Here is a 15,915-nt window from a genome sequence, read left to right as displayed (position 1 = left end):
ATAAACAATAAATTATAGTCCAACTATGATCAAACCCTCTCGGGCCAGGAGAGGGTGTAGTTGACTTTGGGGCTTGAACAATGTGGTGCCACACCCTCTCCTGGCCCGAGAGGGGTTTGATCATAGTTGGACTATGATTTATTGTTCATTAGAGGGATCAGTGGTACATAAGGAGTTGGAAGTAACTATAGGAGCAAAACGGTAATTTTGGCCCAACTATACTTACAAGCAATTTATGAAGGGTTATCGTACTATTGATTGGTTATATCCAATGGACATAAAAATATATTTGTAGTGCGAAGAGTGCAGCCGTTGTTCTTTAATAGAGTGCCCGATAGTTAACGGATGGTGAATAATTTAATTAAAGAGTTTAATTAGTTATTTATGTACCGTTGGAACTTCAAGCTACAGGTCCATAAGGTCCCCTCGGTAGCTCAACGGGATTAAATGAGAATCAGTTTTTGGATTAATTTAAATTGTTCAAATTAATTGAGAGCATTAATTATATATGATAATTAAATTTTAATTATATATGATATAATTACTATAATGTATTTAATACATTATAATATTAACTATTTATGAGAGGGAATAAATATTTGAATATGATTCAAATATTAAATATATGAATTGGATTCGTATAATCAAATTTAATGTAAATATGATTTATATTAAAAGCCATTGTTGAGACAAAATAGAAACTATAGGCTATATTGTATTTGATACAATATAAAAACTATATGTTATATGTCATATGTCGTATATCATATAATTATGTATATATGTATAATAAATTAGTTATTATAAATATATATTATATTAATTAATTAAAATTTATATTATTATTATCTTTTAAAATTAATTATTTTTGTTTTTTGAATTATTGGGAAGGAGTTAACTTCCGTCCCCAATTTTCTCTCCACCCATGTATTATGTGGGTGGTCGATAGAGGGAGTGATGAATGAATTTTCTTCTTCTTCTTCCTGCAAAAAGAGAAAGAAATGAGACTATGCACAGAACAGTTCTATGAAAACAAAATTCTAATCTTCTTTCATCACTTCCTTTCAATTCTCTCTTCCCTCACCAATATTTCAGGTTGTTCGTGATTTGCATAGAGAAGTGGGATTTCTTTTGAAGAACGTCTTTAAAGGTAAAAGTTTCTGAAACCCAAATTTATTTTTCAGTAATTTCATATTATATGCATGATGTACTTTTGAATTAAATGCATAATTTTTTTATTTTTTTATTTTTGTAAAATCGAATTTTGTAAAATGGGATTTGAGACGATCTGTTGCGTTTGCTCAGAGACCCTTCATTGGGATCCTTCAATCTCATGTTAGAATTCTTCGAGGGAATCATCGTTGAAAACGACTAGCTAATGCCACCTAAAAACGACAGCAGATGCAACATAAGAGTCTCACAATTCAAACTAATGGAAGAAACCGTAGGATATGCTGACATATTTCTGGCACCCACTTATTATGAACTACTCTCTCTATTCACCTTGTTATCGACCCATTCAAACACTTTCTGAATGGAGTAGTTGCGAAAAAGCGACACGAAGCCGAGCATGGATCTCACGGTATAAACTCTTAGGGATTCAAGAGCTAAAAATAATATATCGTATATACTATTAATCTCCCACTAAAATGTTCTAAATGTTCTGGGTATAATTATACTTAGGTATATTTTGGTTAATTAAACACCCTAAGTCTATACGGTTTTATCCACGTATAACGTCTATATTTGGATTTTAACCTATGATGTCTAAGTGAGAAAACCATTTTATTACCTCATATCACTCACACAGGCTCATAGAATCGGTTAACAATACTCAGTATTTCGGCTATAATCCCCAGGTAGCAGGTGTTACGTAAACCGTCAACTTAAATACCTCCAGCGTTAGACAGGATTATAGACCGATTGAGTTTGTAACTGTATATTATAAGATAATGACATATTTTAACTATTAAAACAAGTTGTCATTGAATCCTAAGTGAGCATGCAACTTATCTTTGTTATAGATTTTAAATATTTAATTCATTTTATAACTCTTATAAAATTGTAGACATGCTATAACATGCATTTCAGGCATTCCATACATTAATATAACAATTATATTAAACTTATGAAACCCTAATCATGCATACTATATATTATAACTAATTTATAACGTATTATAATGCATGATACATGCTTTCTTATGATGGAATTTTAAGTTTACATGGCATACAATATGCACATACATGTTTAGTTTAAATATAACATATATCACATGCATAAATTTTTAAAACAACACTGATATGGTTCAACTTTGGCATCCTAAGCAAGTAAATAAACTAATTTATTACAAAAATAATTCAAAATGAGCTTTAATTTGAATCTAGACTGCTCGATCTGACCCGAACTGCACGGATCGACCCTTCAAAGACTCCAATTGAGGCTAAATCGATCCAAAATGAGCTGAACCGGACCTCTAGGTTGATTAACCGATCGAACTGGCCCTCTTCCGCGAATCGATTCACGAATGCGCACGTTTTTGGGTTGGGATGAGCAGTGTTGCTACTTTCCATCCTAACATTGTAACACCTTGGGCTAATGAAGAACAACATTGCAATGCTACAAGGACTGCGTTGCAACGTTGTCTAACAATAGCTTCAGCTTCTAGAAAAAACAGATGAACTTGCTTGCTTCAATCTCCAATTACAACCTAATTTCAACTTTATTGACTCCAATAAAATTACAGACTCTCATGCACACATTAAGGCTCATCAACCAATAGTCAATTGCAAATTTAACTATGGAATCAAAGAGTAATCTAATGCCAAAATTGAATAAACACCATATTAGTCAACCAACATGGATCTCAAGAAATAATTCACCCACCATACTCAAATTAATATTAATTGAGTGCGTAAATCATGCTCTGATACCAATTGTAGAGTAAATATGCAACAAACGGAAGCAAATAGAAATATTAAATACTTTAATTACATTTAATGTGAGTATAAAGTATGCTTAAAAACAGTTTTTCAAGATGAAGGTTTCAAAATGTACAACCTTTGTAGATTCTTTCTTGTTCCTTGCTCTCTCCTTGAAATTGAATCTCCAAATCACCAGTAGACCACCAAAAGGATCTTCTCTACTATCCTCAGCCTTGGATTGAGCGGTGGAAAATCAAAATTAAGCTCAATTAGGTGCAAGAAGGAGAGAGTTTTCAGAAGTTCATAAATTTCTACAGAAAATCAATTGCGTGAACTTGAAAAATCAGAAAAATGCAGTATTTATCAAGTTTATTCATACAAGCACTCACATATCCAACTAATTGACACTTTAATTAGCACTTAGTAAGTGGGCAAGGTGTTAAAATATGGATTAATCCACTAAGAACTTCAAATGTTGGATAATCCCACTATTGAATAATTAATTTTCAATTTTTATTGATTTAATTCAAATCAATAAAACAAATTCAATTCTTGAAATTGAATTTTGAAAAATGAAATTAATTTGATTTTAAAAAATTAATTAAACATAATTAATTAATAATTTAATATAAAATATTAAATTAATAAAACACCTGATTTCAAACATGAATCCTGTTCATGTAATCAATATATAAATATTTTGATCTCTCCAATTACGTTTAATTTTGATAAATTTAAACGTTTAACTATATCGAATATAATTATCCAAACACTAAATTGAATTTAAACCTTTCAAATTCTAAACCCTAATTTTGAATTTGAACGTTTCGAATGTGCTCAATTAACTAATCCAAGGTGTAATATTTTACTAAGCTAGTAGAGGGACCTTGACCTACAGATTATGAGCTCCAACGATTTGAGATTAATTGGTCAAACTTTTTATACCGAATTAATCAATATTCGTTACCTACGAGACACACCACTTTAGCTCGATAGTTGCACTCTCCTCATTAAGATATATTTTTGTCCACTTGATCTAACCATAATCAATAAGTTGATCATTCATAGGTCGTTCTTATTTACTGCTAGGTCAAAATTACCCTTTTACCTCTATAAATACATCTTACTCTTTAAGTTCCTGCTGATCATCTATTGAACAATTGGTTTATACTCCAACTCAACCTATTTGCTAACCCTATATTGGGTAGGAGTGAATTCCATCTTGTAGGACTATGTCCCCAACTATCTATCCGGTATTATCTCTAAAATGTGAGGCTTATTGAGTAGTGCTGATAAACTACTCTCATCTATGCAGATCAAAGGATAATCTCGAATAAAGAGGTGTTCATAGTTAGCTCAGGATTAAGATCGAATTACCTTAGGTCATCTAAGTTCAAAATGGTCAGTTTTAACAGTAAACGGTCGTTACCACAAAAATTTGGGAATCAAACTTTTCTCTTGGATTTCTAACTTCAATTTGAGGCTCAACACGTGCGAAGCTAAACAATCACTCACCCTTGAGCCAGCCAATAAGAAATTTCAATGGAAAGTACCTCAATTTTCCAAAATTTCTTCATTTTTTGTTTTTCTTCCTTTCTATCAGTCTAATCAATTTTCATCCAATTTTTCACGGACTAACAAGACAAGTAGTAAATTTTAAGGTTTCCTTGAAAAAATAGCAAAATAAACTTAAAATCGTAAAAATAGTAAAATGAATGAAAAAAAAAAATACTAATTAGCAAATATCCAAACTATCCCTATACACTAAAATTGATAAAATCAAATATTACAAACTAAAACAAACCCAGAAAAGTGCAAATACACCGTACTATTATGCAAATACACTATATTGTTGCATTACATTCAATCAAATGTTGTTAAACACTTTTTTCTTGATGGCAGCTAAAACTTCCATCAAACTCCAAAACAGTCCTTAATTTAATTGAAGCCAATTATATCACAAAAATCTAAAACTTCAACAAAAACTCACAAAACAACCCTATACTCACTTAAATACTGTTGGCTGACTACTCTTACAACCACAAAACGACAGTAGCGATCATATATGGTAAATAGCAGCGAAAAAGATATCAAGAAAAAAAGAGAGAATGAATGAGGGATGAAAATCCATGGCAGTCTTAACACAAACGATAGCATGAGGTAGTCGAGAGTGTGGCGGAATGGCTAGTGGTAGTCTGTAATTGAGCGATAGAATGACACAGACGACGATGTTGCTCTTCACACAAAGGAGGAAACTTGTGAAGGAAGAGAGGAGGGCTTTGTGCGGCACCGTCAAAACTTGAATGAACCAAGATTACTTCCAAATGAGAAGGACCTTGAGGACATGAAAGTATAGTAAAAAAAGTTTAAAAGAATTGAAAGTTGTTACCTATACCAATAAATTACACTTTCCTTTTTGATGCTGAAAGAATCCAATTGCAAGAGAATGACGAGGTCATTAGGTGCCGAAGTTATCATATTATAACATCATGCTTGACATTTGCATTCTATGTTAGATCCACTCTAATTTTTTACTATTGATAATATTTCTTTTAGTAGATTATACTTTATACATTATCAAAAGAGACAGTTGCAAATATAGACATTAGGTCCAAAGGAGTCTATCAACGATCGTTGATAGACTTATCTATATTTGCAATTTTTTAAAATGATGTTATACACTGAATTATTATTCCTAAAAATGCTACCAATTGCAATTACACTTATCAAACTAAAAAAAAAAAAATTGAAAGAGAATATCAATTCGTGTTATATATATATTTTAATATAAATTGAAAAAATTCACTTTAGATTTTGAACCATCAAAATACATTAAACTCTACACAGTATAAAAATGAAGAAACCTAAATATAATTAATTTTATAAAGCTGTTTATTCTTGGATGTTAAAAAAAAAAATATGAATATATAGTCTATGAAACACCTAAATGCATATATTTCTAGAAAATGAAAACACCCACAAACCAAAAAAGAAAAAAGAAAAAAAGAAGAAGAAGAGAATTTTAATGATTGAATGAAAGAATCATATATGTATATATATTATATCCCAAATGATAATGGTTATTGTGTATTATCTACGACCCAATTCTGCGTCCTCTAACTGCCTTTGATGTGCCTTCTGCCGCGGATCAACATCGGGGCTTGGTAAAAACCCAGCAGCAAAGAATCGAAAGTAGAAGAAATTCAAAGCTGCAATCCCACCAACTACATAGAAGAAATAATCGAGCCTATTTTTATTCAAATCATTTCCTCCAAGCCATTGCATTTCTCCTGCTTCCATTCTCCCTATTTTGCTCACTATCCCCATCAAAACAGAGCTCAAGTAACTCGCCAACGACAAACTCAAGAAAAATATCGCTCCGGCCACTGTCCTCAGGCTCTCCGGCAAATGCGTCGTCAAAAGCTCCATCACCGCAATCGCAGCAAATGCCTCTGTTAATCCAGACAGAGCAAACTCTGGTATTAACATCCAAACATGTAACGGCGATACAAACGACTTATTCTCGACTGCCGCATCACGGCGGAGCTTCTCCAGAAGTCCAGCTACCACCATACATAGAACCGACATCACAATCCCAATTTCAATTCTTGTTTTCATGGAGAAACGTTTGTTGCTATGGGTTTTTTTCTTCATGAATTCGACGTATTTCTCGTAAATGTAAATCCAAATTGATAGAGCAATCATGGGAGTTAAACTCATCCAAGCTGGTGGGATTTGGAAATGAGGTCCTATAAATCTGTTCATTTGAATGGCTTGTAAAATCCCAAATGAACCCATTTGTTGCATTGAGATAAAGCATGCAATTCCAGCTAACCAAACAGGGATAATCCCAACTACGCATTTAAATTGTTCAACTTGATGAACACTACATAATCTCCATTCGTCCTTTGATTTCCCTTCTTCGTCTAATTCAATGGAGGAATCAACCACTGTAGCCGCTTTGTCAAATACCAAAAACCTGTCTGTGTGAGCTAACTTACATGAATTCATTGGAGGGTTATGTAAGTGATCAATTTGATTTGGTTTTGGGATTTTTCGCTTTCGGAACATCGCTACGACGACTTTTGCTAAGTCTGAAAAGACACTGCCTTGTGGTGCTTTGCAGACGTAAAAACGACGGCCAGAGAGGAAGATGAGGATCGATACGACGAAGCAGGCAGTCGGAATGGCGAAGCCGAGGGTCCAACTGATGTTGGTTTGGACATATACGACGATGGTTAGTGCTATGACAAGGGCGATGGAGAAGAGCAAGTACCACCAGTTTAAGAAGCTTTCGAGTTTGGCTCTGCCCTTTTCAGTGTTGGTGTCGAATTGGTCGGCGCCGAAGGAGATGTTGCAAGGCCGTATACCTCCGGCTCCGACGACGATTAGTCCGAGGCCGAGGTAGAGGAAGCCGAGTTGCCATGGTTGAGGTTGTGGGCAACTGGATTCACCACTGATGCAGGGTGGAGGTCTCATTTGAGGCAAGCCTGCGCCTAGTGACAGCACTCCCATGCCCTATATTCAATCAATATATCACAACATTTAGACCATAACAATATTTATAAGGCTTCTTGTTTTGTTTTAGAGAATTGACAACTCCTTAATTAACTTTGATTTGAGAGTTCTTTGTCTATTTATTGTTATATTGAAAAGAAAACAAATTTAACAGGTTCTTCAAAATATTGTTTTCTTTATCAATTTATCAGTATAGATTCTTAAACTTAATTGGGTACTGTTTTGAATAGGACTCTTTTGTTTGATTTTGCACATGAACATACCTAAAATCAACTTACCAAATCCTTAAGGCCATATTTGTTAACCCATTTCGTTTTTTTTTCTGTTTATGTTTTGAAAATTTAATCTCATATTTCTTGAGTAGAAGAGTTTAATTCTCATAGCTAAATTCAAATTTTCAAAAACAAGTATTTAAAGCCTCTTTCTTTTACTTTTAAAATTTTGGTAATTTTCAAAAAAAAAAAAAAAAAAGAAAAAAAAAAAGCAAAATACTTATCAAACCATACTTAAATAATTTTGATCTCGTTTGTTAACCATTTTGATTTTTTGTTTTTATTTTTGAAAATGAACACTACCTCCACCTCCATATCAATAGTTTAAAAACCCAAACAAAATTTTGAGAATTAAAAAAAAGTAGTTTTTGTTTTTGAAATTTGACTAAGAATTTTAAGAAAGATACAAATCATAATAGATTTAATTTTTAGAAACAAAAATAAAATATCAAATGGTTACCTAACTTTCCAAATGTTTGAACTAGATGACAATTCAGAAAGTTTTAGAAATCTTTTAAACTAATTAGAAACGGAGAAGCTGGCGATTTATATATTCCCAGGAATATGAGAATTAGAATTACCCAATAATTAAAATTTCAGGTAAATTGGGGGTAGGTTTATTCCAATGAGTCTTTTGCCATTAACTCAATTTGTCCATATTTTTGCACCAAAACACCTGGCAGACATTAATTTCTGACCCACAGTTCGGATGTGATACACAAACTTCAGTAATTCGATCAATTTCAAAATCACTATGAAACATGTGAATGGTAAGAAGGTATATAATGGAAGAGTACCAGAAAAGAGGCAATGGAGCCAAAGAGGAGAGTGTAAAACCTTCCCAAATAAGCATCGGCAAGAAAAGCGCCAGCAAGGGGAGCAAAATTGGTGGTACCACCCCAGATTTGAAACACATAAGCCGAAGCTACATTGTCCAAATTATACATTGTGTGCAAATACAATACCAAATTACCAATCAAGCTCATCGATGCCAGTTTCTCGAACGTTTCATTCCCTACAAATTAAAACTACCAAAAATCAACAAACCAAGAGCAAATAACAAGATTTCATTCACAAAAACTTACCAAGTATGAATCTCACGGCTCTCCATCCACCGCGAGCTGTTTTTTTCCGAGGAGCATCTGAAGAAGAATGACGGTTCTCATTGTCCATAAAATTTCCCCCTCTTTTTTTCCTTTCTTCTTCTGTATCGCTCTTAATTCTTCTTTTTCTCTCACAGCTTTATATAAATTGTTTCTGTCTTTCCCATCTGGACACTGTAAATAATTCATTGAAGAATGTGGTTTTATTTGCTTAGTTGTACTTTTCCTATTTTTAGTGATCTCTCTCTGCCTGCCAAGTTGAAAACGATTCCATTTCTGTTTTCCATATTCAACTAGACATCATTCTACTTCCAAGCACTTCTAATAATAGCATTTCATTTTTTTCCCCATCATTTTTTAACAAAAAATGTAAACTCAAAATATTTAATATTAAATTTTATTGTAGTCAGAAATTGTCTGGGTGGTGTAGTTGGTTATCACGCTAGTCTCACACACTAGAGGTCCCCGGTTCGAACCCGGGCTCAGACATTTTATTTTTCATATTGTCTTTCCACCAAAAAGGTGGCATAATGATGCAGTGAACAATAAAATATTATAATTTTGTGACATCTTCATAAATGTTGCATATTGCAACTGTTTATAATCTGTCAAACTTTTTATGATTTGTCACAACGGGAATGCAATGTTTTATAAGAAAAGTACTATTATTCAAACTTTCAGAAAATATCCAATGGTTGAATGTTTGACAAATCAATATTTCATTTACGTGTAAAATTCAAATAATTGAAACGTGTTGAACCAATCGGGTTGCATTTCGTTTGTTATAAATAAATGGAAGGAAATCCGTATTTATACACATAAAATCAAACTTTCAGGATATCATAGGAAAAAAAGGGAAATTATATTCTAAAAACAATGGTTGAACCGTTTATTATAATCCCAGTGGTTTTTGTTTCCGTTTGTGTAGTTTTAACGGTGTTGAGTTTACTTTGCTGGACAGCTGGTGGCAGTTCCAGCGGCGGAGGACGTGCTTATTTCAGCGGAGCTGGTCATGGTGGAGGATTCCATCATCACCATGGAGATGCCGGCGGTCACCACGCAGCAGGTCATTTTGGAGGTGGAGGACACGATTGTGGAGGTGCCGGCGGAGGCGGTGGTGGAGGCGGCGGTGTCTCTGCCTGTTGACGATGATTTTTTTTCTGTCTGTGGTGGCCGTATATATGTATTAAACGATTAGCAAGGCTGTAATATCTCCCTATACAATTAAATTAAATTGTAATGAATTTTTGTTGGTAATTTTTTTTATTTGAAATAAATTTTCGTAACTATTATTATTCTTCTCTCTTTGTTTCTTTAATGATTTTAGAGAGATGCCGAAATATCAGAGAAATATCATTAGAATTTCTCAATAATAATGATGAGAAAAGGAAACTTAAATACAAGAATTAAAATGGGCCCCATGAATTTTTACGTACAAGTAATTAACATAATACAAAATGAATGGATGGCTATCTAATACTCTAACTTTATTAGAGAGAGAAAGTTGATTTGATTAAAATAATACTAAATGCTATTGATTTGATTTTATGTGGAGGAGAAGAGAAAAAGTTGCTTGAGAAATTGAAAATGTATGGGGAAGAATGTAGAGAGATGTAGAGAGATGTGAAGGAGAGAGAAATTGAGGCTGAGATTTTCTGGAAGCTTTAGATTCAAAACTTAGGAGTGGTGTTTGGGTAAGGGAGTCGAAAATGGTTGGGTTCGCCATTTATGAGGAGCTTTGAAAAAGGTAAGAAAAGTGATGAAGAAGGAATTTCAGAGGTTGAAAGAAAGGGGAAGAAGATTCTGCCATTAGAGAGGTCGTAGATTCACTGAAGAAGATGAGATCTAAGAGAATGAGATTTGAAGATTTTAGGATTTGACGATTTTTGAAAGAGAGCGAAGAAGATAAAGAAAAATAATTTAGTATGAGAGAATGAGATTTTGATGAAGGTTATGCTTTTTTGAGATTCTGAAGGGAGGCCATAAAGCCATTGATTTTTTATTTTTTTTTTTGGATTTGCTGAGATTTTGGTAAAACAAAATTAAGTAGAAGATGAGATATGAGAGATTTAGAAGAAGACCAAGATGGAAAAATTGTTTTTAGGTATTAAAAAAGAAGAAATTGGTTTTACCGAGTGCTTTCTTTTGCTGGAACGACCGCGAAACGCTCTCCAAGTGAGCTACTTGTACGCATGAAGCTGACGACGGTGACATCATCAATTACGCTGGTTAGAGCTTGATGGACGGTAGAGACATAATAACGATGACCATTTTTGCCGATGATTGAAGAAGAATATTCAAGAAAATGTCTCCGCATAGATTGGGCTCTAATACTATTAATAATTTTACGAAGAGATGCAAAAATATTGGAGAAATATCATTAGGATTTCTTAATAATAATAATGAGATAAGGAAACTTAAATACAAGAATTGAAATGGGCTTAATGAGCTTTTATCTACAACTAATTAACATAATAGAAAATGATACAATATTAATATCAAATACTAAATGCTAGAACATTGCAATCTAATACTCTAAGGGGGCATTTGGGCCCCTATTTAGAATTGGCCAACATTTGGGGCTCCAACTACTTTAGTTGGAGCCCAAATCTCACTAAGCAGAGATTATGTGGGTTGATTATTTTACTTTCTCCCGTTTTGCTTACTCCAATTATCGCTCAATTATTTTGCTCCATTTTCTTCCATCTCTTCTCCTTAGGGTTTCATCATTGTTCCTAATCGGCGTTGTTCCTAGTGGGTTTTGAAGCTTCCTTTTCTCCTTTCCTGTTGATTGCCTACCATTGTGATTCTCTTTGGTCGGATTTAAAGAAATCCTTCGTAGACTACGATATGTTTGGTAATCTAGATTTGTGTTTTTCTCTAGATTCGTAACCCTTTCTTTTGGCTTCCTCTTTCATCTTGCCGTTCCGAACGCCACTCTCGTTCCCCCTTTATCTTGCCGCTTATTTCGGTTATCTTTGCTCTCTTTGCTCCAAACAAGGGTTTCCCCTTGCCGCTTCTTTCGGTTCTCCAATCTTTTGTGTTGATCCTCATGTCTTTCTGAGTCTGAAATCGTACAACCATGTTGGAGCTCAGATCTTGCTTGGTAGGGTATGAAGATGGTGTTCGGATCTTGGTAAGGTTACCAAATCCAATGGTAAGTCTTCTTTCTCTTCACCAGCCGATGGTGAGCCACTGTATATTTTTTTTCCCTTTTTTTTTTTTGAAAAATGTGAGCTTTGAAAGAAATCTAAACAGAGATCTCTATGAGCACCAGAAGTGGATCGTTCCAAATCCCATTCAGAATGAACACAATAATTACAGTCTTAAACGAAAAAAACAGATTATGCATAAATAGAAATTACAGCATGCTATAAGAAGATATAAGGGATAGAGTACGCTACCTTTGAAGAACTCTTCTTCAAGTATCCCTCGACCAATTTCCAATGCGTCCAAAGCAGCACTCAAATGCAAGGAACAAAACACGACCTCCACGAACATCTGGATGCACCTCAAACCCAATCGAGTCCAACTCGATCCTTGAATGGATTTAGACACCACCACAAGTGGTTACCTTGGTATTCTCGACTGAGAATCTAGGAGTTGTGGGCTCTGTATGATCTTGGATTGAGGAAGACAGAAGGTAAATGATCGAGTAGACAATCAAGTAAGTGGGAGATGAAGACTGTCTATCGCATAGACGATGTACTCAATCATTTAGCAGAAGAAGCCTATCGTATCGAATTTTGCTACTCGATGTTGTAGCATCGATCGAACGAGCAACTATCGTATAGTCAACTCTTAGCTCGATCGTGTATGCTCTCAATGCTATCGCTTAGTAAAAACACTTTTTACTTAAGCCTTTTTCGTGAGATTTTCCCGAAATGAATCAACTACTAATTTTGGAAAACAATTTTTCTTTTATCTCACAGCTACCATAAACTTCTAATAAGCTCCCACTCAAATCGATTATTAGAGAAAAATAATTAATTATCATATAATTAATATATTATAAAATAAATTGATAACCAACTTATCATATTATATTATATCCTTTTTTATATTTCAAATGAAACATATAAACCATAGTTCTTTTTCTATTTTATGGTAATTAATATAAATCATATTTATATTAATTTCTCAAGTTAATGTATCTGGATTACATCATATCAATTATATCACATATAATTGAATTTTCTCTTGTTAATTTGAACACTTTAAATAAAAACAAAATCTGATTCTCAACTTAAACCCATTGAGCTACCAATGGGACCTCATGGACCTGTAGCTTGAAGCTCTAATGGTACATGAATAACTGACTAAACTCTTTAGTCACGAGATCCACCATCCGTTAACTGTTGGTCACTCCACTAAAGACTGACAGCTGCACTCTTCTCACAACAAATATATTTCTGTGTCTATATAACCAATCAACAGTGCAATAACCCTTCACAAATTGCCCCTGTTGTTACATCTAACTCCTTAAGTACCACTGATTCCTCTAATGAACAATAAGTCATAGTCTTACTATGATTGAGTCTTCTCTTCCAAAGAGAGGGTATGGCAACTATGTTCAAGATTCGGAATCAGCCCTTAAGGAAGCAATTTATCTACTTACTCCTGCTTCGGGGAAGGAGTGAATTCTGTCTTGTGTAGCTGAGTTCCCAACTCCCCAATCAGACGAATCCCCAAAAAGGCAGGCTTGTTGATTTGACAGTTTGGCCACCCTCACCCATACTAATCAAAGGACCGCCCTCATAGGCAGGAGTTTTCAACTCACTCAGGATTAAGGTCATGTCACCTATGGTCATTTTAGTGAAATGTAAGTCTTAATTTTTTTTTCTTTGTATGTAAAGAGAAGGGAGAACATGAGATTAGATGCAACTTAATTGTAGTTAATCATTGCCCTTCTACTCTAATTTATGGGTCGAAAATATCCCAAATATAAGGACGACTTTAGACCACAATTTGAAAGAAATATCCAAGAAATGAATTTTCCACTATGAAGCACATACGGCTACACGATACGGATACGATCGGATACGACGATTCGTCAATTTCTAAAAAACTAAGATACGAATATGTCTAAGGATAGACCATATATATATATATATATATACTTCTAAAAAAATGAGGATACTGTTACGTTGAAGAAACATTTTCTTTTTCTTTAAAAAAAATCTAGGATATAGATAAATTTAGCATATAAGTTAATAACAATAGCACAAAATAGAATACAAATACTGAAATATAATACAGAAAAAAAATATCTTAGATGTTGAAGTACAATAGTTAATAAAATGTAATAGAAAAGTAACTCATATTGCAAAGAAGAAGAAGATTAGAGGGATAAGTATGAATTGCGGGACTCAAATGTAAAGATGGAGATTAGATGATTCTAGTCTAGGGTGGTCCGTTATTTATTTATTTTTTCTTTTAGTTCTGAACTCGAGTAGTGAACTTTTTAAATAGGTTACCTACTTTTAGATTGAAAAAGATTAGATAGATTGATTGTCGTGTCAGATATATATCTTACAAGTATTATCGATATTTTATACGTATCTGATATGATTCTTGCTTCACATGAACGTGCTTCATAGATTTCCCAGAATACAGTTGAAATGTATCTTTCAAAAGTATTAATTTCATTGAATAATTGACGCGTAAAACGCAACTACTTTGAAGTTTCAGTTTCACAAAATCGCAATACAATTCTATCTTCGGGCCCAAGACAATGCAAAGCTTAAGTGGGAAGGCAAAAGAAGGGAAAAAAAAAACTATTCCATAAAGATCTATATCTTTAACAATAATCAACCTTATATTTGCAAAAACAAGCGTGATATTGGTGTGTTCAACTATGTAATTAAATTGTTAAAAGTGTATGCTAAGTAGATGGGAGGTTTCAATCTTTTATGTTATCGTTGTTGTACTAAAAAAATTATATAATGAAATTTATCTTTTATCATCATTTATGAACTTAAGTTTTTAAGTTAATTAGTGATTTGATATGATATTAGTTCAAACTTTCATATAATATCATTTTCTCTTCGATTAATATTAGTTTTTGCTTGACTAACAAGTGAAGATGAATATTTAGATTTTGATCTAAATAAAGTTATCCCAACCTATTAACTTATGTTTTTGAGTTTGTTAAATGATGAATTTAACAATTGCAAAATATCCATTTAACTTAGTTGTTTGATAACCAATTGATTTTTTATTTTTTATTTTTGAAAATTAAACCTATAGACATTCATTTTATCTCTAAATGGATTATTTTGTTATCTACATTTTAACAATGTTTACTAAATCGAAGCCAAATTAAAAAATAAAAAATAAAAACGTAGTTTATAAAAATATTATTTTTCTGAAATTTGACTAAAAGTCAACTCATTTAGATAAAAAAGATGAAAATTATGATAAGAAATAATGAAAAAATATGCTTACTCTTTTTTAAAAAATCAAATAGCGACATTAATTATTAATATTATAGCATTAATTCTCTCCAAAAAAAAAGAATAACTAGGTACAAGGTTAAGAAGGAATTTAACAAATTATATTCATTATAAAGAGTATTCATCTCTCTCATCTCAACACTTCAAATTTATAAAATGTTATACATATGCAAACAAAAGGTCTGGGTGGTGTAGTTGGTTATCACGCTAGTCTCACACACTAGAGGTCCCCGGTTCGAACCCGGGCTCAGACAAAATTTTTCCTTCCTATTTTTTAACACAATAGGTAATTCGAGAAATGGGGATAATCCAGTTTCGGCTGTTATATTCTTACTTTCGTAGTTTTAAAATTCAGCAATCATAATAAACACAAACTTCATAACATCACATTATTTAAATAACTTTGCATTCTAAATAAATGGTTTATTTAACAACTCTACAAACTAAGGTTTCATTTGATAATCATTTTGTTTTTTTAAAATTAAGTTTATGAATATTACTTTCACCTCCAAATTTCTTCTTTTATTATCTACTTTTCACCAGCCAAATTTTGAAAATAAAAAAAATAACTTACAAAAAGTTGTTTTTGTTTTTTGAATTTGACTAAAAATTCAATAATTATACTTAATAAAGATGCAAATCA

The 15,915-nt window shown here is 32.8% G+C and overlaps 1 protein-coding gene and 2 non-coding genes across 5 annotated transcripts; 2 read left to right on the top strand and 1 right to left on the bottom strand.

Annotated features, from left to right (window-relative positions):
* Positions 1 to 5,799: 5,799 nt before the first annotated feature.
* LOC120072784 (protein NRT1/ PTR FAMILY 2.8-like) lies at positions 5,800 to 11,212 on the bottom strand. 3 transcript variants are annotated; one of them, XM_039025278.1, is made up of 4 exons: positions 10,950 to 11,212; positions 8,800 to 9,981; positions 8,512 to 8,729; positions 5,802 to 7,442 (listed from the first exon to the last, which is right to left on the bottom strand). In XM_039025278.1, exons 2-4 carry the CDS (start codon positions 8,885 to 8,887, stop codon positions 6,015 to 6,017), a joined length of 1,734 nt encoding a protein of 577 aa, XP_038881206.1. In that variant the 5' UTR covers positions 8,888 to 9,981; positions 10,950 to 11,212; the 3' UTR covers positions 5,802 to 6,014. The 3 variants fall into 3 exon arrangements, with proteins under 3 accessions (XP_038881207.1, XP_038881206.1, XP_038881205.1); XM_039025277.1 differs by having other exon boundaries at positions 8,800 to 10,033; positions 10,950 to 11,211; XM_039025279.1 differs by lacking the exon at positions 10,950 to 11,212 and having other exon boundaries at positions 5,800 to 7,442; positions 8,552 to 10,943.
* On the top strand, positions 9,233 to 9,306 carry TRNAV-CAC. Its single transcript has one exon. It is a non-coding gene; the product is annotated as a tRNA-Val (tRNA).
* Positions 11,213 to 15,452: 4,240 nt separating the features above from the next.
* TRNAV-CAC lies at positions 15,453 to 15,526 on the top strand. Its single transcript has one exon. It is a non-coding gene; the product is annotated as a tRNA-Val (tRNA).
* The last annotated feature ends 389 nt before the right edge of the window (positions 15,527 to 15,915 follow it).

Source organism: Benincasa hispida, chromosome 3 (genome assembly GCF_009727055.1).
Source record: "Benincasa hispida cultivar B227 chromosome 3, ASM972705v1, whole genome shotgun sequence".
NCBI classification, from domain to species: domain Eukaryota; kingdom Viridiplantae; phylum Streptophyta; class Magnoliopsida; order Cucurbitales; family Cucurbitaceae; genus Benincasa; species Benincasa hispida.
This window is presented reverse-complemented; position numbering and strand designations above follow the sequence as displayed.